Source organism: Sardina pilchardus, chromosome 2 (assembly GCF_963854185.1).
Source record: "Sardina pilchardus chromosome 2, fSarPil1.1, whole genome shotgun sequence".
NCBI lineage: Eukaryota > Metazoa > Chordata > Actinopteri > Clupeiformes > Clupeidae > Sardina > Sardina pilchardus.
This window is the reverse complement of record NC_084995.1, coordinates 30,076,777-30,103,249: the sequence shown is the minus strand read 5'-3', so window position 1 is coordinate 30,103,249 and position 26,473 is coordinate 30,076,777. Positions and strand designations below refer to the sequence as shown.

At 43.0% G+C, this 26,473-nt stretch overlaps 2 protein-coding genes across 3 annotated transcripts; both read right to left on the bottom strand.

Moving 5' to 3' along the window:
• Nucleotides 1-1,000: 1,000 nt before the first annotated feature.
• Nucleotides 1,001-3,567, bottom strand: mycb (MYC proto-oncogene, bHLH transcription factor b). The gene is made up of 3 exons (XM_062526006.1): nucleotides 3,377-3,567; nucleotides 2,287-2,947; nucleotides 1,001-1,921 (listed from the first exon to the last, which is right to left on the bottom strand). Exons 2-3 carry the CDS (start codon nucleotides 2,939-2,941, stop codon nucleotides 1,338-1,340), a joined length of 1,239 nt encoding a protein of 412 aa, XP_062381990.1. The 5' UTR covers nucleotides 2,942-2,947; nucleotides 3,377-3,567; the 3' UTR covers nucleotides 1,001-1,337.
• Nucleotides 3,568-9,366: 5,799 nt separating this feature from the next.
• ankhb (ANKH inorganic pyrophosphate transport regulator b) lies at nucleotides 9,367-26,473 on the bottom strand. Of its 2 annotated transcripts, none has more exons than XM_062525987.1 (12): nucleotides 25,977-26,473; nucleotides 21,230-21,446; nucleotides 19,961-20,079; nucleotides 19,491-19,574; nucleotides 18,857-19,027; nucleotides 18,319-18,453; nucleotides 16,830-16,922; nucleotides 16,117-16,212; nucleotides 14,855-14,984; nucleotides 12,461-12,584; nucleotides 11,643-11,742; nucleotides 9,367-11,361 (listed from the first exon to the last, which is right to left on the bottom strand). In XM_062525987.1, the coding sequence occupies exons 1-12, from the start codon at nucleotides 26,070-26,072 to the stop codon at nucleotides 11,224-11,226; spliced, it is 1,503 nt and encodes a 500-aa protein (XP_062381971.1). In that variant the 5' UTR covers nucleotides 26,073-26,473; the 3' UTR covers nucleotides 9,367-11,223. The 2 variants fall into 2 exon arrangements, with proteins under 2 accessions (XP_062381971.1, XP_062381979.1); XM_062525995.1 differs by having other exon boundaries at nucleotides 9,367-11,358.

The window sequence follows — 26,473 nt, the reverse complement described above, 5'->3', positions numbered from 1 at the left end:
CAGTCTGTTATGCAAGGAGATGTCAGGTTATGGGTTGATGGGTTGGGTATGAAAGAGAATGTATGTTTGCACACTTGTATGTAAATGTAGGCTATAACACTTTTTTTTAGATCTTATCTGCTCTTCTAGTATGTAGGGTAATCTATTCAACATTGCTTGCACCTGTTCAGGGCTAAGTTTCATCATAATGTGTTAAAATAATGCCTCATAAGCAGTATTTTGCAGCATAACTTTCTTTTAGGGTTGATAAAAATGTAGGGTTTGAGCAAGGCTGAAATTCATGTACAGCATGTCCCTCTAAGGCCATTCGGGATTGTTGATTTAAAAATGATGCTACCTGTGTAACACACACTATGTAATAACCTTTACCTTGCATCAGTTCAAGGTCCAAAATGTGGCTGAACTTCTCTTCTGAAACAAGTTATGGCGGTCCTTTCCTGTGGACACTATATGTGATGCAAAATGGTAAAAGCATCCTAGTTGAAGATGAGGTGCACTACTGTATTTTAAGTACAGTGCCATAATGTGGAGAGCACAATAAACTGTAGCTGTATGATGAACTGCAAGTATGAAAGCCCAAGGGACAGGCCTTTATTGATTGTCAAGTCAGTTGCATCAACAGCCCACCACTAATTCATAATTTCAAAGGGGCGTGGCCAGGTGCATGGGATGTTCATCAGCACAATAGCATTATCAGTCAAGTCAGGAAAACACATTGGGTAGCTCTCAAACTCTCTCCTCGATCCAGCTGATACATAACTAACACTGGATAGACCATCCCATTTTTTCCGCCCCATCATTCTTTATCTAGATCAGTGAGGATGAAGATCGAGGAAGGAAGGGAGGGTGTATAAAAGACCGAAATGAGAGGCACTTTGCCGTCACTTCAAAGACTGATTTCTTGTGTGCAAGTGAGTCAAGTGGCTTCAGATGTTTAAAAAGGAATCCATCAGGTTACCAGTCATATTAGCAACACTGAGTCAAGAATGAGTCAAACAGGTTTCATAAACAAATGCATTTATGATTCAGAATCAATACAACATCTGAAATACATCTGAGCAAATATGTACAAATCTTACAAAAACACAATATTAATTTAGGGCAGTAGCAAATCTGCTTGCCATTGTATACTAAAAATAAAATTAAATACAAAATAAACGAAGTGATGACTTCCAGTAGACCATGTTTAAACAAGGCAGTGAAACTCTATACAAAAAAGATCAGATTGCTTCAAAGTCATGAGTGGCCAGAGCTTTCGAGGAACAGTCTTGAGCGCAACTGCATTTTCAGGCAGCAGAAGTCCAGAGGGTATGGAACCCCTCATCCTTTGTCCATTACTACGAGCTCTTCAGTAAGCCAAGCCTGTGATTGAGCTGTTCAATTTTTCTCCTTAGCTGTTCCTTAACAGAAAGTAGTTTTTGCTCCTCTGTCTGCATTCTGGCGATGCACTCTGTCGCTTTTTTGAGTATGACTACTTTGGCGGCCTTCTCGTTATTGGCCACGTCTGGGATCTCGTCGCGCAACGCAAAAAAACTGCGCTTGAGCTCATTCCGTCGCTGTCGCTCAAGCACGTTATGTGTCCTGCGCTTGTCGTTATCCTCCGAGTCAGACGTCCTGGGACTCGTGCATTTTCGATTGTTGCTGATTTGTTTAAGCACCCTGCTGCCGTTGCTCTCGAACTTAATCCTCTTGACCGCGGGCTGCTCGTTTCGGGTAGATGGGTGTGCTGCGTAATTGTGTTGGTGAACATTGACGTGACAGCGTTTTAGAACTACCGGACTGTGATGCGATCTGCAAGCAGCATCTGAATTGGATTCCGACCGCTTCACAGATTTCCTCTTTTCCACAGTCACAACGTCGATTTCCTCCTCGTCCTCCTCCTCGTCGTCGTCGTCGTCGTCGTCTTCGTCGTCATCATCGTCTAAAATATGAGAGACACACTGTCAAATACATTGCCCATTGATCACTGTTCAAACGAAGCTAGCCTACAATCATGCCTACAATGCGTCCCCGCCCTCTCCTCCATGAGAGCATTGCAGCATTGAGCTCATCTTCATCCAGACAAACGCAGCTCTGGAGGGAGGGGGGCACCTTATGCAACTACCATCAACGACAGCCCAGGATTTAACACGTTATTCGCCAGTAGGCTAAATTACTCAGTCACGCCACATTACAATTTATCTCACACTACTTGCCAGACTATACAAAATACACATGTAGAGAGCGCAAAATGGGGACATGGTAGAGGTAATGTAATAATGTTACAGCAGTTAAACATTCCCTTACCCGAATCACTGTCGCTACTGCTGCTACTTCCACTATTGGGTGGAGTATCAAGAGGTAGGCCCACTGCCAACGACTGTGATGTTTTGCTGGGTTTGGGGGTTTCCGTCAGTGGATAGGGAAACACAACTGAAGGGTCAATACATTCCGACGCTGGGGTATTGATATCCTGCAAGTAGCAAACGTTAGACTTCAGTCGATTTGAACCGCTCCCCGTAGATTCAGTCGTGACAACGGCTTCTTTTCTTGCAGCTTGAAATGATGCCAGACGTTCAGAAACTACTTTTTCAAGTTTAGCGGCCGCGGAAAACCCGCTCCACATGCAGTCTCGGATAATAATAGACTTTGCGTTGTCCTCATCGCAAATCAAACTATGGTTGACCATTGTGTCGTCCCCAAGAAGCTCAGTAACCATCTCCAACTGGTCTGCTGTTGAGGGGTAGAGACTCGCGAGAGAAGGTCGCCGGCTAGGCGAAAGTGGCGGTGTTGGTAGCAACTCAAATTTCTTCCATATATCCTCGCTTGGTGCCGGGGGCTGTGTTTGACCATGCTGTTGATAGTAGAAATCCTCGTCCTCGTTGTCGTAGTAAAAATAGGGTTGATAGGAGTCGTAGTCATAGTCATAATTCTTGCTCGCCATGCTCGGACTTTGTGGCATGACTGCCTGCCAATGAAAAAACAGTATTAATACAAAGTTTTAAAGGTTAACAGTTTATACACCACTGGTAACCTGTAGGTGCCGTTAGTGTCATAGTAAAAATACTACAAGCAAAAATCATATTTGTTTAAATAGCTGATGTAACTTAACTGGAAGCAAAGCTCCCGTTAACTGTCAGTGCAAGCACCGGCATTTAAATGCGAGTGTCACCACAAGCATGACTGCATGGGCTGTATCCTCCAGTTTAAGGTTCATTTTTTCTTAATATAGTATTGTTAATACCTAACCCGCTAGCCTACTACTTAAATTGTTTGATTGTAATCAAAATGCCAGAACTATGCACCATATAATCAACAATTTCAAGAAAGTTCTAGACGTCTCAAAATCAATAAATTAAATGAGTAAGAATACATAGTTCAATGGGAAAAAACTTACCAAAATCAATGTAAATACGTCAAGAAAATATGGAAGATTGAGGTATATCAGTTAAGTGAAAAAAGTCTTGCTGATGCCAAGTGAAAGTAATATTCCAAAGTGGGAGTTGACTGCACCGGTTTCAGAAGATGGACTGCATTTCAAGTGGCATTTCAAACTATGTGAGTGTACCTCTACCAATTCGCGCTTAGACTGCTGCAATATTACCAACAGCTGCTCCCGCGGGTTTTAATACTACGGATTGTTTTTTTTCCCCTTGCTGTAGATATCCTTCCGCAGTGGTTCCGGCCAAACATATCTAGCAACGTCAAATGGAAATCTTGTTGTAAAACAATATTACTTTAAGGCACGAACAACTCAGTAAAATATTTTTCGGAATATTTGGATATTTATGTCATAGAATAAAATCACCTTTAATATAGAACTACTTTATACGGCGACGGTAGTGAATTTGTGTGCGTGACTTGGTGGGCGGGGCATAGTAAAAACGCACATTGAATCCAACGCGGTTGTATCAGAGTACGATAGGCTTGTTTGATGAGGTGTCTGACTGAACGATCCCTGTTTACTGTTACGTTCAGTAGTGCCTGTATGTGTAACTACTGGTTAATTACAATGACATGAGCACAAACTTCGATATAAAACAGGGAAATATTGAAATGTGCACACCACAAAACCATTCCTCTTCCTCAGCTTGACGCTTCCTCAGCGTCATACGCTTCCCGGGAAAATCGTCCGTAGTAGGCTACCCTTGCTTTTACTGTTTATGTAGGCTACTCGTGTTTCTTTTAGGTCTATGGTGTAGGCTCCTCTCCTGGCGAAACTAGCACGTGTGTCCTGAAGTGTGTGAGTCCAGTGCCTTGTATGCCAGTGGGTGGCTGCATTTGTTTTTAGAAAATAGATACACATACTGCAATTCAGATTTAGCTTATAGCCTAACAATTATGGTGTTACATCTTTGGTATGATTGACTCACCAAGATGCTATTCTTTTGATTGTGCACTGCCTGCTGTGGGTATCTGTGATTATTGCAATAGCGCCAGCCGCCAGTACGTTTGCGCATTGCACTGACAGGTGAACGAATCAGACAGTAATCAACGAACCACTCGCTGGAATTAAGGCCTATACAAAACTATACTATATAGCATTACAATATCTCCCCCTGCTGGCTGCCAGTATTTGGACAGCTGCCAGGTAGGCTCGCAATGAAACCGGGCAGTGTTGGGGAGCCTGTAACAGGATTAAGTAGGCTATTTAAAATACAAAATATATTTAAGTAACTGTATTTAAATATACAGCTTAAACAGGTGGCAAACTATTCAGAATACAGTTGCACTGATTACCTGACGGTAGGCCTATTTTTATTATCACTGTTTTTTTTTATCATAAAACAAAGCAGTTATGCTCAATATCACAATATATTTCTAATGCATTAAAATATTGTCCCATATCCCTTCCCAATCTAAAAAATCTGGTTCATGTGCTAAAGCTGTGATGGTCAATATGGACAAAGGTGCCTTCCCTCTTAACTGGCCTAACACATATTTATGGTTATGGTAAGGTTATTTGGCAGATGCCTTTGTCCAAAGTGACATACAAATAAAAACAATTCCATAAATTAATTACAACAATTAAATGAACAATTTCAAAAAGTTGATTAGACTACAGTAGGGAAAATAGCAATGTAAACAATATCAATTCAAGCAGTAACCTAATGAAAATAAACAATGAATATAAAGGAGAATAGAAAATAATAATAATAATAAAACTGGTGTGCAAGGTGTTTCCAAACAAATCCCAGAGTTTGGTTTACAGGACATTCGAAATTCTGGCAAGGAAGATACATCTAGGAAATGAAGGCATTGCAAACACTCTGGACAGGCAAACAGTGTGTTCATGCCATCCAGAACCTCCCTTGTGATAGTGTTGTTTTTTCTGACTGCGAGTGTTCACGTGCTTTGCCGTCGGAATGTGTGAAAAACATGGAGGCCACAACAAATGTTAAAACATACTGTCATTAATCTTAAAGTAGAACGTTTTCACATAGATCTGTTTCATGAGGTCACAGTGTCAGAAAAAGGGAAAACAATTGAGTTGCTACAGCCAGCAGCTAATGCAGCCATCCAGCTACAGCGCTACACTCCGGGCTGATTGCATATGGGAGCCCACGGACATGCCCCCAGAGTGTAGCATTAGTTCACATTAAAATCATTGGACATGAAAGTCCACATGGACTACAAATAAATTACAACATGATGACAAAAGTGACAACAAGCCCACAACTGAGCAACTTTGCCAACAAACTTTTCCCCCAGTTTCCCACCAATTATTCCCACATGAGGTGACGTTGACAATGACGTTTTCACTGGGAAAAATGCTTTTCCCATGTGCATGAAAGCACCACTACGACATACTTGATCCATCTAGACACTAAATACAGCTAATACTAATTAGCACAGTTCTTCAGGCAGTAAATCGGCTATTGAGATCAACTGTTAAGCACACAAGTAGAAAGGGTACATGGCAGGATGTACTTTCTGGGGTCTGCACCAGCTCAGTCAACTCTCAAAGGGAGGTATTGGGGTTGGGACCCCTTGTGGTCGCCTGAAATTTAAATGGGGTCGGCTGAGGTACTGGGTAACACAATATAAAAGCGCAAATGAAAATGAAAAAAATATTTAAAAACTGATCCTTCATTACAATATAGCTAAGTAAAAATGAAGTTAGACACCCCGTGTGCCGCATGACGTATGATTGATGGAATAATGCTTGATCAATGTTTGAAACCCAGTAGAAAGACAACCAGGCACACAAGTACCTCTCTCGTCTGCATGTTACAGCAGAGATGAGTTGCACTCTCTCTCACAACATGTGAATGACAGAGCTAACAGTTGAGTTGCCCAGTTGTAGACTTGTCATCACATTTGTCGTCTTGTTGTAGTTGATTATGTAGTCCATGTGGACTTTCATATCCAATGATCTTAATGGGAACTTCTTTATTTAAGATTACTGAGCATTTGTTTTTAACCTTTATTGCGGCATCCATGTTTTTCACACATTCTGCTGGCAAAGCATGAACACGGGGACTGTCCCTAATATTCCCAGATGGCATGAACGCACCAATGCATGGACTGTTGCATACATACCAGAATGTTGTGACCGCGCTTTGGTGAAGTGTGGACTGCACATGAGCAGAACCCTGCTCCATGCAAGTGAAGCAACACCACTAAGAGAACTTTGCTGTATTGTTAGTCTAGTCAGCTCTCTATTGTCAATATTGCACTATGGAAAAACTGTTACGATATAGAGGTGATCGCAATCTATGATATGCAAAATGATATGGCACAGCCATACCAAACATGTTTATTTAGCTCACAGTGACGGAAGTACATTCAGTCTTTTTTCGACAAATTAAAAGCACAATTGTCAATTCTGTACACTGTATGTATCAATGGGTTTTGGGTACAGAAGAATGTTTGCTCTTCAATATGAGAGACCCATATTACGGACCCCATTATAACTGTGACGTATATAGGCAGATGTCTTTTTACACGTGCACAGACTACTGTAACTTGATTCAGAACAGCATATGTTCAGGATATCAGATCATAAACACACCAGCCTGGTTAGTAATATATTCCCTGATACAACTCTCATTTGCATTCATCATCTCCTAGTAGGTTGTATTTAAAAGCTTTAACAATATGCCATATATCGCATAGCAATATACCATATAGACTGTATACAGTCTATGCAATATACCTAGGCTTATTTATATTTACTTGTCTAAGTAGAAACACAGTCAAAAGAGCCAAGAACTGCAAACTGAATGTCAAGGAAATGTATAATTTGTAAGCGAATTACAGAAACCAATCCTCGGAAGAAGTGTAAATTAGTGTTGTTGATGCTATAGGCCTACTTACTATTCAGCATTTGTTTTCTAGCAGCCCTTAAGGAGAGTTAGCAAAATGTAACTGTTGTTTCTATTCTCTGAACAGATTTTCTTTTTTTAATTACTATTGGTAGTGGAAAAGGGATGCACAATATGAGATTATTTACAGTGTGAACATCTTAAACTGCAACAACAAAATAACTACACAGAACTATAAATGTACCAAAGTTGACCACAGTGTGTGTGTGTGTGATAGAGAGAGAGAGAGAGAGAGAGAGAGAGAGAGTCTACAACTATACATTGGACACCTTAATGCACTGTATCCGCATTGCAAGTATACTCATGGTCATTTTGCCCAGTACTGTGCCATACATCTAGAATTTTAGTGTGTGCCAGTATGTGTATGTGTATGTGTGTGCGTGTGCGTGTGCGTGTGCGTGTGCGTGTGTGTGTGTGTGTGTGAGAGAGAGAGAGAGAGACCTTGGCAGCTACATGCAAAAAAAAAGAAACCTATATGGACAAAACCAATAGGTCCATAGCCATTATTATAATGTCAGATACCATTTCTCCTTAGTGCAAGGCTCTTCTGGGAAGCGGCAGGATCTCACTTACCACGCCTTGAAGTGGAGGTGTTATGATGGAACGGTCCATGACCTGCCGCAGAATGCCATGTGACTACGGGCCACGTTTAGACGTGATGGAGATCTGGGAGGGGTGGGGGCTCGACAGCAGCGTGAGCAAGGGGGTGGTTTTCCCTGAGGTGGTACAATTTGAGCGTCTGTCCGCGGGCCAAGTGGGTACAAGGGGAAGCCAGACGCTGTGACCGCGATGGAAACACGAGCCTGTGTGAATGCACTACACCACTCATGCCCAGGTCCTGGCCCACATGAGGCACTTTAGGAAGGGTCAGAGGAAGCATGCTGCAGTTAGGGGTGTGGTGGTGGTGGTGGTGGGGCGGGGGGGGGGGGGGGGTGGTATCAAGGCCTTTTCTGGGTGCACACATAGAACTACTGCTATGGCTGATAGCCAGTTTAAAAGTAGCCATGCATGAAATGCATACCAGCAGGACTCACAAGATAGAAACAAAAACGATGTCTTTTTGAGCTTCATCGTACCCGGGGGAAATATTTCCGTAAATGCTTGCTAATAAACATCAACTGACAGCTTGGGGGCACTTTTGCTTAGACACACCTACAAATACACACACGACTACATTGTAATCCATTTGATTTATGAATGTAATGTATGATTTATGAATGTAGCAATGTAATGCAGCCCTCCACTCCCTGCTACCCATGCTGCGGTGGAGGTCCATGCTAATGAAGGGTGAGAGAGGACAGCTCCCCCTGCTGCCAGGGGGGATGTGGAGCTGTGGGGGAAAGGTCAGTGTGGGAGAGAGCAGCAGTGCTGGACGGGTCTGGCTGCAGGAGGCTTGGCAGTCGGCTATATTTGCACCGCTTTTAAATACGCTGCTGAGATCAGCACCTCGTGGTGGTAGGGCACTAGGATGTGGTTTTGAATCATACCACTGCTCTAAGACATGAGTACAGTGTGTGTGTGTGTGTGTGTGTGTGTCTGATGCACGCGTCTGTCTGTGTGTGTGTGTGTCTGTGTGTGTGTGTGTGTGTGTGTGTGTGTGTATGCTCATTTAACTCAATAATACTGTTCATTACCAGGATAATGTATCAAGACCAATACTTATTAGGCAAAAGTGGAGTGAAGATATGGACTGGATCTGACCTGGATAATTACTAGGCTAATTGATTGTTAATTCATATTAGCCTTTGCATATTCTCTTTTCTGGTTTGGGGCATGGGACACATTTGCCTTATATTGTACTTTTTATGACCTAATTGATTGATTTAATACTGAATTGTTGTAACACATATAGACAAATCCAAAGATAAGGATTCCAAAAGAAGCCTATTAATGAATGACATGGTTCATTTTGTGGAGCTGGTAGGATTGTATACTTCATCTACAAATGTTTAGATATTCCAAATTAAAATGGTGTGGTTCATACATTTTAAAGAACAAACAATTAGGACAATTAGAACAGTTAGGAATTGCTTATAATGACACGCTCTTTAAAATGAACTCTGGTTGATATGTTGCCAATTTATTGTAATTGAAATAAAAACAGGTGTAAAGAATGCATCAAGTAAATATAGGCTTGATAAAATACTAAATAACCAGTGTCAAAATGTAGCTACTGCTATCGACCACAAAATGTGTAGCTACTGTCATCGACTGGCCACAACACCTAAACCTATGGAATCTGGCAAACAGTCATGGTAAATGGAATAATTTAACCATAAAGAGAAAAACAATGATCAAGTATAAAGAATATGTTTTGTCAGTAATAGACAAAGGAATGCCATTAACACAACTACTTTTAATTGGAAATACAGTAATCAGCTAGATGATGGCTGAACATCATCAGTTATATCTAGAGGATCAGTGATCCTTTGGGAACAAAGGATTATTAATTTTCTTTTAAACCCCATCAGTCAGCGATCATTTCAGAAAGTTATGAGGACCTGGCACCAAAGTCTCAAATCGATGTGCATTTGGAAATATTTTCCAGGCCGTTGGCGGGAATAAAAGTACGATAACAGTAGGGTTTCAAATCACATAACCACTCTTTAATCACTGAAGAATAAAGCTGTCCCTTTCTTCATCATACCGAAGACAATGATGACAAGAATCTGTTTTTTTTCTATGTACGATACCTGCTTTGTCTTCAGCAGGGGTTTTAAAATACAAAGCCATACCTCCCCACAAACTTGGCCAGACCTCACTACTCATTACAGTCTATAGAAAACATACAGAGGCATAAGACACCTTAAATATTTTGTGCATTGTTGTCAATGGAGAGAACTTGTAATACAGGTTTGGAACAGAAAGGTAGGTCTGAAAGTGGACTTCACTGTACTTTCTGCATCACTGGTTTACTGCACTGTACATCCTGAGATAAAACAAACAAACAAACAAACAAACAAACAAAAGTGCCCAAATTCAATAAAAAAGAAGATAAATAAAATACTTGTGGTCCAGTTTAAGTTAACCCTCTCACCCCACAGTTTAGCTTTTGACACGCTCATACAAAATTGTATATAACATTGTATACATCTAGTACATTGTAGTATAATAAAAAAATATGTCATCTAAATGGCCCAAACTCACCAACTCCTCACTCACAATAGAATCAATCCGATTTCCCCACTAACTTATATTTAAATCCTGTAGAAATCTGCAGATAAATACTTTGTAATTTTTCTTGTTTTGTACACATTTCTTTTCATAATAAAAGCCAAAAACCTTGTCATTTTTGTACAGCAAAGTAAAAATTCAGAGGTTACAGCACTGGGACCTCATTGTCGATCAATTCCACGGTACATTCAGAGATGTGGTCTGAAGAGTGATAGAGCGAGAGAGAGAGAAAGAGAGAGAGAGAGAAAGAGAAAAAAATATCCCAAGCAGACGAAATTTTAGTCAGTTATAACCATCTCCTTCCTCTTTCAGGGGTTCGTGAATGTTAAGGACGGCAGCACATAAAATGTCAGCAAAAAGGAACTAGTTAATTAATACACAACATTGCTTTGGTACGAGTTAATATCTTCACTAGTATCCACTGCCCTGGTGGCTACCGGGGAACAGCTGGAAGACGTGAATATGTACTTTTGCGTATGTGTGTGTCTGTGTGTGAGTGTTTGATTGATTAATAATATTATTATGAGGATATGTCCAGGCAGAAAAGTAATTTTCTTCCACGTGATTGCTGCAGATACTCAAAGGTTCCTCTAGGTTGCACTGTACATAGGGGGGGGCGACCATACTGATTCTGCCCAGCAGGGGGAACCAAGCTGCAGCCAGTGGAATAAACCTGCCTCAGCCAGGGTTACAAGGAGAGTCCTGGCAGCCCCTGTGCATGCGTCCTCAGAAGGACCGCGCCTCACTCCTCTTCCTCATCTTCCTCTTCCTCCCTCAACTCCACAATGTCATCCATTCGACCAGTGCGGCGCACCTCGTTCATGGGGGCAGAGTCTTCTCCTTCGATGACCACCTCTCCCTCAGAATCTTTCTTTTTCTTCTGAGAGCAAAGATGATGTCAAAAGGAAGAATGTGTATTAAACCTCACATTGCTGACCTACATTCAGTATGGTGCACAACAGAGAATAACTGCTGAAAGAGAGGCGTGTTCGTTTTCAAAAAAACATATAGAATGCACTAGACACTCGGCTGGTTTATCATTTTCCACCACTTCTGTTATCAGAGGTTGGGTAGCTTTACAATTAGATTTGAATAGATGTGTTATGCTGTTTTATAATAGCCATAACACAGTAGTAGCTGAGATGCTGTTAAAATACTCACCTGTTTTCGATAGACGTAACAGGCGGCAATGGCCACCATAGTAGACTCACCCAGGAACCCAGCCAAGAGAGAACCTACACCCAGAGTTGCCCCATGAACCCTGTCACACAGACACACACATACACACAGAGGGATACAGAGAGAGAGAGAGAGAGACAGTGTGAGTGTCCACATTGAAATAGAACACATCAAGTCACTCAATGTCACTCAAGACAATGTAGATAAAGATCATAAACACTGAGTTGTAACTTTTTTGCCACTACATAAAACACATGTATCACATTATATCCAATCAGAGCTTCATGTGTTATTATTTACCTTCATAATATAATCTAAGGATTATTGTACTCCAATTATACTCCAATTTTCAGTGTGAGGCCAAATAAAACAGTGACTACAGTGTTAAGGACAAACCAATACAGCTGCTTGGTATTCTTCCTGCAATGTTTCAGGTTTTTCAGGTATTTCTGCACAACGCATGATGAAAATTCAGATTATGAAATCACATTCTGAGATGCATCCCATATAATGAGAGGTCTACAAGGCAAAGTATGTACTCATTCTATGTACAGGAGCACTACAAGGCTGGAGGCTGGAGCAGTACGCATTTGCCCCATGTAAAGCGAGTGCTATAATTTTGAGCTCATCCCAAGAAAAGGAGCGCTATAATCTTAGAGTACTGTAGTACACATGATCATCCCACACAAGGGGGCGCCATAAACCTGTAGTAGTATGCATGCACTCATAAGTAAAGGAGCCCAAAATGAGTACACACTCCGCCCATATAAAAGAGCAAGTAGAGAGTCGTATGCACTCACCCCATGTAAGGGAGCACGATGAGGCTGGTGATGAGGACGATGATGCGCAGCACGGAGCTGGGCGCAAGGACGAAGGTCTTCTTCAGGGTCATGAGCCAGCCAGTCAAGTGGGCACGGATGGTCACTGTGGGAACGGAAGAGAGAGAGAGAGAGAAGGATCAGGTCACTGCACACTGGCAGCTTATTCACTTCAATAGCAGTCATGAGGGGTGGGAGGTCATTTCAGATGATCTCTCACTGGTGTAGCACACACATCTTTAGTTCCTAACCAATGGTTCCAGCCACTGCAGGGGAACATTTCTCACCACACATTTGCAAGTGAGTAAGAGATGACTGGAGAGCTTTTGCTTTCTGGAAAGTCAGAGAACAGACAATGTGTTTCTCTCTCTCTCTCTCTTTCTCTGGCTATGCGCATGAGAGCCTCTTTAGACACTGGGGGGTCCCATCTGGAGCCTCAGCACACACAGTCCCTGTTGTCTTTCCCTATGGGAGGATTCTCTCCAATGCAGCCAAAGCTCTGCCACTGACCTCGACCTTATGTAACTACAAACCCTGAATCAGGCTTATTGTTTTTACTTTTTGTAGCAGTAGCTATGTGTGACCGACAACAAAGTTCCCAGGAGGCTACTACAACTACTACAATGCAACAGACACAGCATGACAACAAAATAACTGATGCAGACTACTACCGGAGAGCATGTATGAACATGTGCCTTCATATTTGTGTGTCAACTGTATGTCTGTTTACATTTTTGGTGATGGAAACTGTCTGTGCATGTCTGTGTTAACACATTGGGCCCTAATTTGAATGACGGACAATGTCTCATGTTTATTTATCACTGTAGGTTATTGTTTAAACTTATTGTTTAAATTTCAATTTGATTATGCTATTGATTCCGGTTCCTATGGATTCCTCATTTCCATTTTCTAAAAAAGTAACTGTTTAAGATAAAAATATATACATTTTTATTCCCAGAGTAATCCAGCAAATAATGATGTCCACATGGCTTTCATCATCATGTGTTCCTAGACGCATTCTACTGTATGTGACTGACACGAGAGAAGCAAGGCTCTGTGTTCCATTCATTCATTTTCATTGGGGGTGTGCCCTGCCGTGCTTCTGTCTGTTAATCTGCGTCACAATTTAATGGTACTATGGAACCGTGGACCGAAAGAAAAAGAAACTAAAACTTTCCATGATCAAGATATACTGTACTTCTTAATTTGGTGTCAAATATAGAGGCATAACATTAGGGGGTAGCCTATAGCATATGAATGACCACTGGATGTGTGCATCTGCACCAGTGAAACTGACTGACACACTGAACCAATTGTGGTTAGGCCAGAAGCAACGATATTTAAAATAACAAATGAAGATTCCTGTAACTGTTCATGAAAAGAGATAGCTTAATCCAATGCATGGGGGGAAAAATACGGAAACTGCGTCTAGTTGAATGGTGTGTGTAAATGGTGTATTTAACAGCCAGAATTTTAAAATGTTCTTGAGGGTGATACCCCAGACCCACCCTTTTATGATCCACACCCCCTCTCACAAAACACTTCCAACATCCCTGTAGCTCTTGTGAAGTATGAACTTGCGCGACACTCCCTACAGAGCATGGTCTACCTTAGATTGTAAGTGGTCAGTAACAGCATTATGTGACTAATCAGAGCCAGACTGCCCTATGCACTATGCACATAGGGCCCCCACAAATTAATCAAGGCACCTCGCCTCCCCCTTGCAGCAAGAGTTCTAATGAGTTGATGAGAGGATGAAGCAGAACTATTAGGGCATGAGAACAGAAAAAACAACAGTCGGGTGAACTTGTTCAGGTTTGATGTCAACAAATAGAAATAGCTGATTTGCTGACTTGCATCTCTCAAGTCTGTGTCTGTAACCTATAGGCAGTGAAATTAAGTTAATTCACTGTTGGTTTTTAATGACAAACGAGTAAAAGGTTATGCAACTGGAAAACATTTACAGCCTCCTTCTAGCCATCAGTTAGCTCATGTTATGTTTGCTTATCAAATATTCACCAGAAATGAACATTGCATGACAATCCTCTGCAATCCATGACAAAGCAAACATCCTGACTTACATCCTCATGCACGCATCTCATTTCCAAATAATAGCCTATACGTAATAGTAAATGCACTACTAAATAGCCTACTCTCATTCTTAAGGTGAAATTAGACTTACACCCGACTAAAACAATGTAATCATGACATCAATGACATTAAAGGTAGGTGTTTAGCAGTTTGTGCATACAGTAGCTACATTGTCTGTGTCTGTCTGTGCTGCTAAAGACTCTTTTTCTATATTGGTGGAGATTGTCAGTTTGTGTTCATCTGTGTTGCGAAGGCTGTGCAGGTGTGTGCTGGTGAAGACCATACCTGGTAATGGAAAGAAGGAGAAGATCCGCAACGGAGCCACACAAAGCGAAGCGAAGGCATGGTCCACCCCAATGATGTCCACCAGAATCTTTTCAGAAAAATGTGGGGTCCAGAACACCAGGAAGCAAAGCTGGACAAAATACATAGAAAAGTTTACATAAAATCCAGAAATACACAGTAAACACACACACACACACACACACACACACACACACACACACACTGTTGCATGAGTAACTGAGTGAAGTGCTCAGGTCATGCCTTGCCAGTGGTACCACTTGCACGCTTGTTTACAGCACGTCTGCCCACATCTGTGAGAAAGCAGTGACCACTCAGTTTAACCCTGTTAAGTCATTATGCTTTATGGGTGCTTGTGCATGTGTCTGAAGACCTTGTCAGGAGACATTTACTGTAGCTTTGTTTTTAACTGCTACGACAACTGAACTTAAAAATGACCAGCAACACCCATGACACTCTCGGTCACTATGTGGACAATGCAAGACCACTTCAACCAGAATGTCACTTTATACAAAAAAAAACCATAAAACATCAAAATGCACAATTACATGTGAAAACTAGGTCAAACAGACTCCTTAAAAAGGTTAATCTGATGCTGTAAGAGAACCGCACCAAGATTTAATGCCACCATAAAAGCAAAACCAAAAATGTGCCCTGCTGCGTGTGAAGACCATCTGGAGCATCATGGGTCTGTACTCTGGGTGAGACTACTAGATCTCTGAACCCTTCTTTTCTAGGACAGCTGATGGTGAGCTCGATTACCACTGAAGCAAAGCACACCAATGAATCATTTAGATCCACTGCAAGAGTGCTTAATGCAGCAAGCCAAGGGATCAGCACTCTCTCTCCATGCCACCCTCCGCTCAGCCAATCATCTGTGAGCCCTGTTTGTCCTTTGCCTCCGCAGAAGCCATGCTCTATCCGTGCCGCTAATGAGGGTCTTATTATGCTTATTACTAATTCATTGCAACTGACAGATGGAGACAGGCTGACAATGAGATCAACATCAGCACAATGGCGGCCAACAACAAGTCGCCACCCACATACCTCTGCCAAAAACAGCCGTAAAAAAAAAACATGCGCCGTCAGTGGCGAACATTGCTGATGGAAACAAGAAAAACCTCTAGGAATTCCACGCCTCTCGCCACCTAAGGAAAACCAGTGGTGGCAAGTATAGCGTGTGCAGACTGATGGGTCTGCTCTGATAGTGAGCATTCTGAGCAAGGATGGTAGGACGGTCATACCGTGACTGACAACGCCAGGCAAACAAACGTGAATTTCTTGATGTGAGACTTGGTGACTGTGGTGCCGCTGCTCATGAGCTTGTTGCTGGGATTGTTCTAGGAGAAAAGATGAAGAGAAGGAACATATAAATAAATACAGTCACCATCTGAAATTTAATTTGACATGACAATGCAGATATTACTGGGGGGATGGGGGGGAGTGGCTGTACTGTTGGGAACTCCCTGTCTGTCAAAGTATCTTCTGTCTGTAATGATAAGCAGTGACTCATCCACAGTTAAGCACACATTGCATCTCTTCAAATTACAGTCCCTGAAGCTCCCGCTGCAAGTCTGTCTCTGTTCAGCTAAGCTTGTGTTTACCCATAAACATCCCTATAGGCCTCAGAGCAGACTCAAACTTCAGCACAAGCAGTTCTAACATCAGGAATACAGGTTGAGGGTGTGTGTGTGTGTGTGTGTGTGTGTGTGTGTGTGTGTGTGTGTGTGTGTGTGTGTGTGTGTGTGTGTGTGTGTGTGTGTGTGTGTGTGTGTGTGTGTGTGTGTGTGTGTGTGTGTGTGTGTGTGTGTGTGTGTGTGTGTGTGTGTGTGTGTGTGTGTGTGTGTGTGTGTGTGTGTGTGTGTGTGTGTGTGTGTGTGTGTGTGTGGTGGGGGCATTTCTGATATGAAATGAAACAGAGCACACAATAACAAAGTGATTAGATGAACTTGGCTACCTTGTCGAACGCCGGGTACACTGCTCGCAGTTCTGTCAGCCATCCGTACGGCATGTGACCAACCGGATATGTCGCCGTCAAAACAGCCACTGCCTGAAAACAAAACACACACCACGGAGTGGTGAAGCCTTAGCTCACACTGACCTCTGACCTTCAGAGGGATCAGATAGAGTGAAACGAATGCTGGCACAGGAGAGGAGGAGTGCTGAAGGTATTGGGAAGTGTCGGCTACTGTGTTTCTGACGACCCTGGCAGGCGGGCGAACAAGCCTGTACTTGATCAAAGTTATGACCACCTTGGTGCTACGGCTCAGAGCTTTCATCGCCTCATACTGTATGTGAGGCTCAGCCAGTCAGAGAAGAGTGGACGACAGAGGGATTACCTGAAGTGCACTACTGGGGACATTCAAATCTAAACGAACCAGGGAATAAATCTGTGAAGTAATATTGACCAAGTTTACAAGTATTTTGTCTTAGCAGAAGGGAACAGAATGAAACCTCTTTGCAAATGTGCGAGACAGGCTTTCTCTTCAAACAAGCCAAGGAGCAGACGTCAAGACAAGAGGACACAACAATGTCTCTGTTTACATATTTGAGATAGCGTGCTGTGGGCAGATAGGATCGGGGGGGAGTGGACAACTACACTACAGCAACCCCAGCCCTGGCAGCCAACTGCTCTGGTGACTAAACCGTGACGGCTCATCTAACTACATCTGCACATTTCTGAGCTTCAAAGTGATGATATGCCTTGCAGTACTGTGATGATACAAGCCTGGGAATTAGGTTTTTATGTAAACTCACTTGGCAAATTCTAACGGCAGGCCACAGCAAATTTGCACCTGCTATTAAGCTCCAGTGGACTGCGTGACTATACCAGCACTTCATTAATCTAATGAATTTCTAATAAGTCTAATAAGTTCACATAATGGCTTTAGGCATTTTATTCTGCATTCACAGCTGCCTTTACTTCATTGTATACTCAGAATAAATCAAGCTTAAGGTGTCAACACATCAGCATACATTTCTATGTCTATGGCTAATTCCAGGTGGTTGATCAAATAACTCCTCAAGGTTACACAACCGCTATGAGCACTTAACAGGAGTTTCTGTGTACTCATACTCATTCATATGTTGTAAATGTCAAGCCACTCACATGTCTCTGATGGGGTTTAACACTCATGCTAATACTGCTGTAGCTCATTTTCAACATTGTAATAATATTGCTGCTGTTACCACTACTAGTACTGTAGCTGCTGCTACTAACGACACATCTCATAAACAGCGCATATTGCTGCCTGTGGTGACGAGTGTGGTTGACGTGAGAGGGGTTGTTTGTGTATGGGTGTGTGTGCGTGTGAAAGAGAGAAAGAGGATGTGTGCGTGTATGTGTTTGAGTGCGTGTGAGAGAGAAAGACACTGAGAGAAAGAGAGAGAGAATGTTGTGTGTGTGTGTGTGTGTGTGTGTAGGCATTGTGCGAGTGAAAGCTGACCTCTGTGGCGGCCGCGCTCCCTTTGAGGTCGCGGGACACAAACAGATTGACGATGGGCCTGCTGATGCGCTGCGTGGCCAGGATGAGGGCCAGGGGCCACCAGAAACTCAGCATCTTTTTAATAGTGGCATCTCCCTGCACACAGGACCGTGAGTCAGCATGGGGGAGAGAAGGAGGGAGGGAGAGAGAGAGAGAGAGAAAGAGAGAGAGAGGGAGGGAAGGAAAGAGGCATAACAATATACGTAAGAAAGCAAGGAAAAAAACAATACAAATAAAAGACTAACAGAAATAGAACCCCTAGCTTGTAGCATGGGGGTTGGCAATGAACACTATGGGACAGGATTACTGTGAATGTTTTCGTTGAGAACTTTCCCAGCATTAATAATACACCGCATTCCTTTCTGTTATTCCACAACATATCCAAGAGATCCCCTCTTCAGAAGTGCACCTTCATCATTATTAGATGTGGCACTGTTGCAGCCCCTCGGCCCTACAGGGATCTGGCCCCCGGCCACCGGGTCTCCTCAAGGTCACCTACCCCCACTTCTGGTCCGCTGGAGTCGGGGATGGTGTCGTGGATGTTTCTGTAGTAGCCCAGGCCCACGATGGTGAAGCGCACCAGCGCTCCCATGTACAAGGACAGGATGGGGATCAACATGGGCTCCAGGCACTCCAGATGACTGTGAAGCAAGATGGCCACAAACACAATCTGTAGGGAGGAGGAGGAGGAGGAGGAGGAGGAAGAGGGTGATGGAACACGTGGTTAGTCAGCATGCATGTGTCTGTGTGTGTTTGAGAAAAAAGAACAAAGGAAAGAAGGAAGAAAGTGAGTGTTGAGTGAAAGTTTGTGTGAGAGCTTAAAAGAGAGGGGAGAGAGAGAGACAAGTAGAGCAGTAGACGTCTGTACACACATTTAGAGGGAGATGGACGAGATGACCCACATTGGAACAGTATTTATTGCAACAGAGGAAAACACGAGTCGTGCTTCCCCCATTTCCCTTCAGCAAAAGCTCATTAACTCAACGTGATGATAAAGCCAAACTAATTAGCACGGCTGACTTTACAACAGTTTATCCTCACAAATCTATTCAAAAGCTGTGTTAATGATGTGGGACCAGTTCAGCTGTAACGTAACCCATGGTGTACCGACTTCCTATAGGTATGGCTCTTACCTGAGCAATGACATCAGAGATAGAGGCACATCCCACCAAGAGACTGTGTTTGTGCTTCAAGAGTATACCTGCATGTGTCCAGGCCTGAAACAACAACCGATTTGTGCTATGAACATTTGGAAGACATTTTCAAACCACAGCACTACAGTAATTTCCTGTGTGTTAGCCGCATTGTATGTAAGCCGCAGGGCTGTGTTTTATGCAAGTTAAAAGAGACAAAACCATACTAATACCATATCAACTATGTATCCTCCTTCTACCTCATAGCAGAAGACATTTTGCTAAATCAGTGTATAAGCCGCGGCTAATAGTCGGGAAATTACGGTATGAAACTAGATGGCATGCGATTCAAACGCTACTGCTCGTGAAGATTAAGTCCAGTCAGAGAACAGCTGTAATGTGCATATGGGGGTCTTGTCAATGTACAAGATCTAAGCAAATGCATACGAGGCATGCAGAGACATACAGACCATTGCATCCAGTAGTGGGAACGCTGCCAGGTAGAGGAAAGCCTTCCTGGTCTTATTGCCCACAGAGTCGTCCACATGGTGGAGTTTGTTGATGATATAATACCCCAGATCAGTGTAGGCTAAACGGCAGAGGGCAACGGAAGGTTATAAGGTTATGTCCATCAACTGACTGACAAACAACAAAAATAACATGACAGTTACAGTATGAGTGAAAAAGTAAGGCTGTTTTTGTAAAGTTTACCAAAACAAATCCACTCCTCCTTGATAACAAACACTCTTTGCTCCATCAGTCACATTTAATGTTCTTAAAACGCGTTCTTGATGTTCTAATCATCGTGTCGTGACATCACACACTGACCACTCTGCTGGCTGGAGGTGCAGGAGAGCCCATCTGCTCCATCACTAGCATTACCTCTACTGCCAACACTGACTCAGGGAAACGGCCTGCACCAAAGACCAAATTAAGGCAGCGTATAGGCTCCAAGTCCACCAAACAGACCCTCACTTTTAGCCAAGACACATATTATTTTTAAGCCTGGTCATTTTTTAAAATGTTGAAAGGTTATGCAGGTTATTCTCGGCTGCAAGAGAAAAGAGCCTCCCAGAGTTCTGTAATTATGTAAAGGGGTGATAGTAATGAGCGCATAAACGGACAGGGTTCTGGGTGGGCAGAGTGATTAAGAACATAAGCGTACTGCCTGGGTAATTACACAGTGTGCACAGAAGTGCCTACGTACGGGTTTGGCAAATTTTGTGAAAGAAGACTTTATTCCTGCAGTGCCCTGCAACTATTCAGAACGACAAAGCGGGGAAATCCAGTGAACAAAATCTAAAAAGCAGACAAAATGGGCTTTTGAGCGCGCTGTGCTGTGCTGTGCTGTGCTGTGCACAGACCACTCATTCTGTGACGCCATTACTCCAGCACTGGTTCCAGTGAGCAGAGAGGGGGAAATACAGACGCTAAGCACATCTGGTCTGATTCCTGGAGGCTGTCCTGACTACACCAAATGCAGCTGAGAGGGGGAAAGCCCTTCCCTTCCAATCATAACATCATTCACCACCCTTCCTCTGAGTAGCTGCTGTTTGGAGAAGCATAAACCTAAACCCAGGCCCCATGTGCTTTCACTTCCAAAAACAACATGGACGGGAGCTGGCAGTCTGGCTACGGCGACGGCACGGACTGCTGCCCTGGGGAGAGTTGTTACTGGTGGGGCAGCATGGAGGAGGCATGGCACAGTAGGAAAGAATGATGGGCAATGCCAACCTTACCTATGAGGGTGTGGAAAATAATGGCTATTGTCCCGGCGGCGACCATGCACAGGACTGCCTTGGTCCGGTCGCGTTTGCTGTTGACGAACACCAGCCCCACATTCTTGAAGTCGCTCATAGGCCCCGTAAAGAACTTCATCAGTGAGTAGGCCAAGCCATAGCTGGCCAACATCTCCACGGCATCTTTCTTGACCGCTGCGATGCCTCTGTTTAGAGCCTGCAAAGACACATATTCGCTCAGGGATCAGTGCACTGGCAATGGTTGTTGTTGCTAAACAATGTCTCTAGGGGTGAAGCAAAGCCTGCAACCTCTCTGCAGGAGCTAGACAGGTGTGAACCTCCAGTGTACAAAGATTCCCTTCAGGGCAAACACAGAGTCATGGTAATGAAGCAATGAAACAACATTGAACAAAGACAATTGGAAATGTAGCCTCAGTTGATTTAAAGTGAATTCTCTATGATACATCTGAGTATTAATAGTCTTTCTTCATGGCAAAGAGGATTTAGAATAAAACTAGTTTAATAAGCATATTTCAGAATGACATTCGAAATGCTTTGTACATCTAAACAAAATCCTCATCGTGCCCTTGGGAGAATCCAACTATCCTGCAACAATGGGGGCTTTGTTGTTTATGACCTACCTGTCTTTCGTTTGACAATACGTGTCTTTCATGACATCCCTTGCTTCACAAACTCCTAATCTCAATGGTAGTGTCTCTAACAGTGGTCTCCAATTGCCAGGCCCTCCCTCACTTATACATGCACCCTAAAGAGTGCTGCTCTTTCTTGTGGCCAAATGTATGTGCAGACGCTGGATTGCCTCAAAAGAGCTTTCACAGCACAGCACAGCACAGCACAGCAAAGGCTTCTGGCATGGCCATGGTCATGTGCTTCAGAGCTGCATAATATTACTGCAGATGATGTATACTCCCATAAGAAATTACAATATGTCCATGCAATATGGATTGAGAAAAGAGAGAAAAAGGAATGACTCCTTTGCAAAACTGTGGGAAATAATATCAAATTGATACAGTATAAATAATCGAGGAATGGACACATATTTGGACTTCAAGGCCACCAAAGGCAGGAAGTCACCACTTTCACTTTACATATGTGATCTAGCTCTCTTTGCTGGTAAATCTGAAAGAATTTGACCATAGCCTGCTTCGGTGCTCATGGTATCTGTAAAATGGACTGAAATTATAGTCTGGCTGTCACCAGACTAAGCTCAATCTTTTAAGAATGATCATTAGTCTGGGGAGTCTGCGCTATATTTCTACTGCACACGAGACATGACAAATGGGCATAGTTCAAATGACTGTACGCATTTGGATAGTCCCTCAACTGATCGGATCAATGATCCGGGTGCACGCCTGGTGGATAAGCTTGTGATCCAGCAAACATTGACAGGAAGCAGGAGAGAAAAATGTGCAGGTTTCCAGCCTGAACTGCAGGGCGAAATCCAATCGCCAGCTGATCAGGCAGAGTTTACCTAAAGAATTTAACCAATCTAACGATAGCTTGTCCATATTGACAGAAGTTTAGACATTTAGGAAGTCTGGTTAACACTGCCTACCTTTCATCAGAGGAGAATGAGTGTTTTAAGCAGGGTCGTCAACTCTGACTTTTGTGTGGTCTAGACAGCATAGTTTTAGCACAAACGGGCGATCTGGTGAGTTTTTTTTAAAGAGGTTCATCCTACAACTAAAAACAACTTCAATAAAAAACAGACTTAGACCTGCCATTATTTGTCCAAACCAAACCTCAGACCAGGCCAGTTAAAGGGACCAGGGTCTAAAAGAAGCTTTCAATCAAAATTTTATGGTATTTGTCATCCTATACAAACAATGCTGATATTTATCATTCTTATAGTCTGTTTGCTTCTATCATTTATTCATGTTTACAATGTCTTGCCTATCTTGCATAGTGGGCCATGTGCAGTTTGAGTGATATTGCTAGCAGTGGCTGAACAAAGACATGACGAACTGGGCCGGGATTCCGGGAATCACATAGTCACTCAGAAATCCATACTGTCACAGAAAATTTTGCCCACGATAATGATAATTTCACAGTTCACGATTCTGAACTCAATACCTTGCTAAAGATTAATCTTTAATTCATCCCAATATCTGAGTTAATGAATAGGATGGCAAACCTGGAATTATGGTTTTTGGAGCAGTGTACAAAGTGTGCAAAGTTTTACCTTAGTGACTCTACATTGAAACGTACCTTTTTAAAAATATATATACAGTATATATATTTCAGTGTTTCTAGACACATTTCAGTAGACTGGGTGAGCCATGCCTGATCTGCCAGCGAACTTGGATTTCTCCTGGCAGCTCAGGCTGGAAACCTGCACATCTCCCCTGCTTCCTGTCCACAACCTTGGGTCCAACTAATGTGCAATCTTAAAATATTGAGCTCAGTATGGTGATAGCCAGACTAACATTTCAGTGTTTATGCTAATGCATATGTATGAATATAATATTTCAGTGATTTCAACATATCTAATATTTTGTCTCACCCCAAATTAGGAAATGGTATCCATGGGTGGCTTTTGGTCAGGGTCATTGACTTTCATCTCTACAAACTCTCATGATAATGCTGAAAATGCTTTGACAGGTAGCACAAGCTGACAGGTATGCACAAGCTGAATATTGAGGTGGTGGTGCGGATGAAAACACAACTCTCAACAGCTGACGGGGAATCTCAGGCACTGTGTCAGGATCTGTTGAATCTCAGGCACTGTGTCAGGATCTGTTTTAGGCCGTCACTGCACCAGTCAGCAGAGATCCCACAGATGGAGCAGCATATACAGTAGGTATCAATATCTTAACACACTGCATGACAACTGTGTCAAGGAAACTGTGCTTATAGGGATATGCACTTATACACACACACACACACACACACACACACACACACACACACACACACACACACACACACACACACACACACACACACACACACACACACACACACACACACACACAGACACACACACACACAGAGAAACAAGGACCAGTCCTTGCATGTGTATCCCATGCTTTCCCTTCTGATGATAGTGAGGGCAGGACTGGCTAGAAGCGTTCTGTTATTAGCACAGGACACCAGTCAAAAGACAGGCCGGTGGTTAGCGCCACTAAAAGTGCCGGACTGAATACCAATGTCAAGCAGAAGGAGGTGATATGGAGTGGTGATATTAAAGTTAGCTTAGCACTCAGCTTCTGTGTATGAACACCATTCTAAGCACCCAATGTAGCCAGACTGGGAAACTATCCAATTAATCTCTAGTGCCTTACGACAATGTGAAGAGTAGATAAAAGGCGGCTGTTGGAAACTGTGACCTCATTTTGCTGAGAGTTCTCTGCTCATTCTTCTCCTAGTGGTAAGAACGAAACCACATGTACTGGAAGAAGTCACCTTTCTCTGCTTCTACAAGAGGCAGAATTACAGTCCATGCTACTACTGGTTTCTTTCCATAATCACTGACGGAAAAAAGTCCCAAACCCATGCTCAAAATAAATCCTAATTTTGAGCCTTGCGCTGTTCAGCCAATTTATCATAACCTACATTTCCAGTGGCTTAAATGCTCATGAAATTATTATGGCGAGTGAAGTCATGTGACTATTTTCGGCTGATTGGCAGGTTGCATTTCAGATGACTGTGGGTGTTGAGCTCATTTTAGGAATGTTAATGGCAGGTTCCCTTACTTAAAAATCAAGAATAGGTAATATGAGTGGATTGTGTGCCCAAATAGTTGACCCTCTTTCATGTCTCCAAGTTGCAGCATTTTGAAAGTACCTTGGCTAGATATGAACATTATCTACAGAGAGAAAAAAAAAACATTTTAAGCAGATAAATATTAAAGGGAATATTATCACGCAGAGAGCCTATATTATTCAACACGAAAGCTTCTAGCCGCCAAGGAAAACATACTTTCAAGGACCTGAACTGTAGCCCAGTGATCTCAGATATGCCAGCTACTTTTAGACTACAAGCTAGGCCCACACAAATACTTTGGCCTGAATGATGTTTGTATACAATCATGAAAGTGCCCAAAATGTATGTTCCCTTCGCAATATGTAAAATCATGGCTTAATCTGTCATTGTGTCAGGTAAATAATGTGACCCTTGGTTTTATTTATTCCACACCAAATGACAACAGGACACATGACAGCTTGCATTTCGGCCCTAAATCATTGTCTGACAACGACAACAAGGACGGTTCACAGCGAGGTTACTACATGCATGGCTACAAAAAAATCAGCCCATCCAAAACCGCACAATCACCTCGCTCAAAAATGTTGCCTCGCATTGTTCCCCCATGAATACAACTTGACACATGTTAGCAGGTGCACTGTATGACCAGCTGCTGACGTCCACCCAGGTGATCACCTCATGCATGTTGTTTGTGATGCACCGGAGGGCCAACCGCATTTCTACCCATTTTGGAGGTCTCTGCATACAATTTGACTCCTATCCCTGTGCTGTGGCGATGAAGAGCAGCGGAATACCGTCAAGCATCATGGGAAGGCATGGCTGTTTACATGTCTCTGACACTAATTCTTCTGGGACATTTCACAAAGGTGCAATTGCTGCAGTAGGCTACACAAGCCAAATCAAATGCGTAGCCTATGCCTATGCTGGGCGTGAAACGGCAATGGTCACCCAACCAAATATAAATCGTGCAGTAAATCCATAGTGTCCGTGGTTTATAACGATGTCATAAACAATACGGTACCTGTTCGCCGAAGTCGATGGCAATGTTTGTGATTGCCAGTGGTACCAGGAATCGGATGAGAGGCCAGTAGTGTGTGAGAGCCGGAAATTTCACCATGGTTTCGCCGGGATGACAGCACTGCGAACATCTGCTGCTTGAAGCTGAGAGGATGAAAAACTGAGTCGCAGCGCGATGGTGCTCTCGGTGTTTTCTAGCAGAAATCCAACGAGATCAGGTCCGTCCCTGCCCTCCTACACAACAACAGCATCAAAAACAATGATCTACTGCAGGGGAAAAGAGGAGGGTCACCAGAATTTTCTGCTGACGGCTTCTCCATTGTTCATCCATCGGTGGAGAGAAAAATATATACATAAAATCGAGCTCTGAAGCCGCTGTGATTACGCGCAGGCGTTCTTCGCTCACTCTCTATCTCTCCCACTCTCACGACAGATTAGTCGGTGAGGATAATTCGTAGGCCGTGCTTCCGTCGGCTTGCTGCTATTCTGCCATAGCTGGCT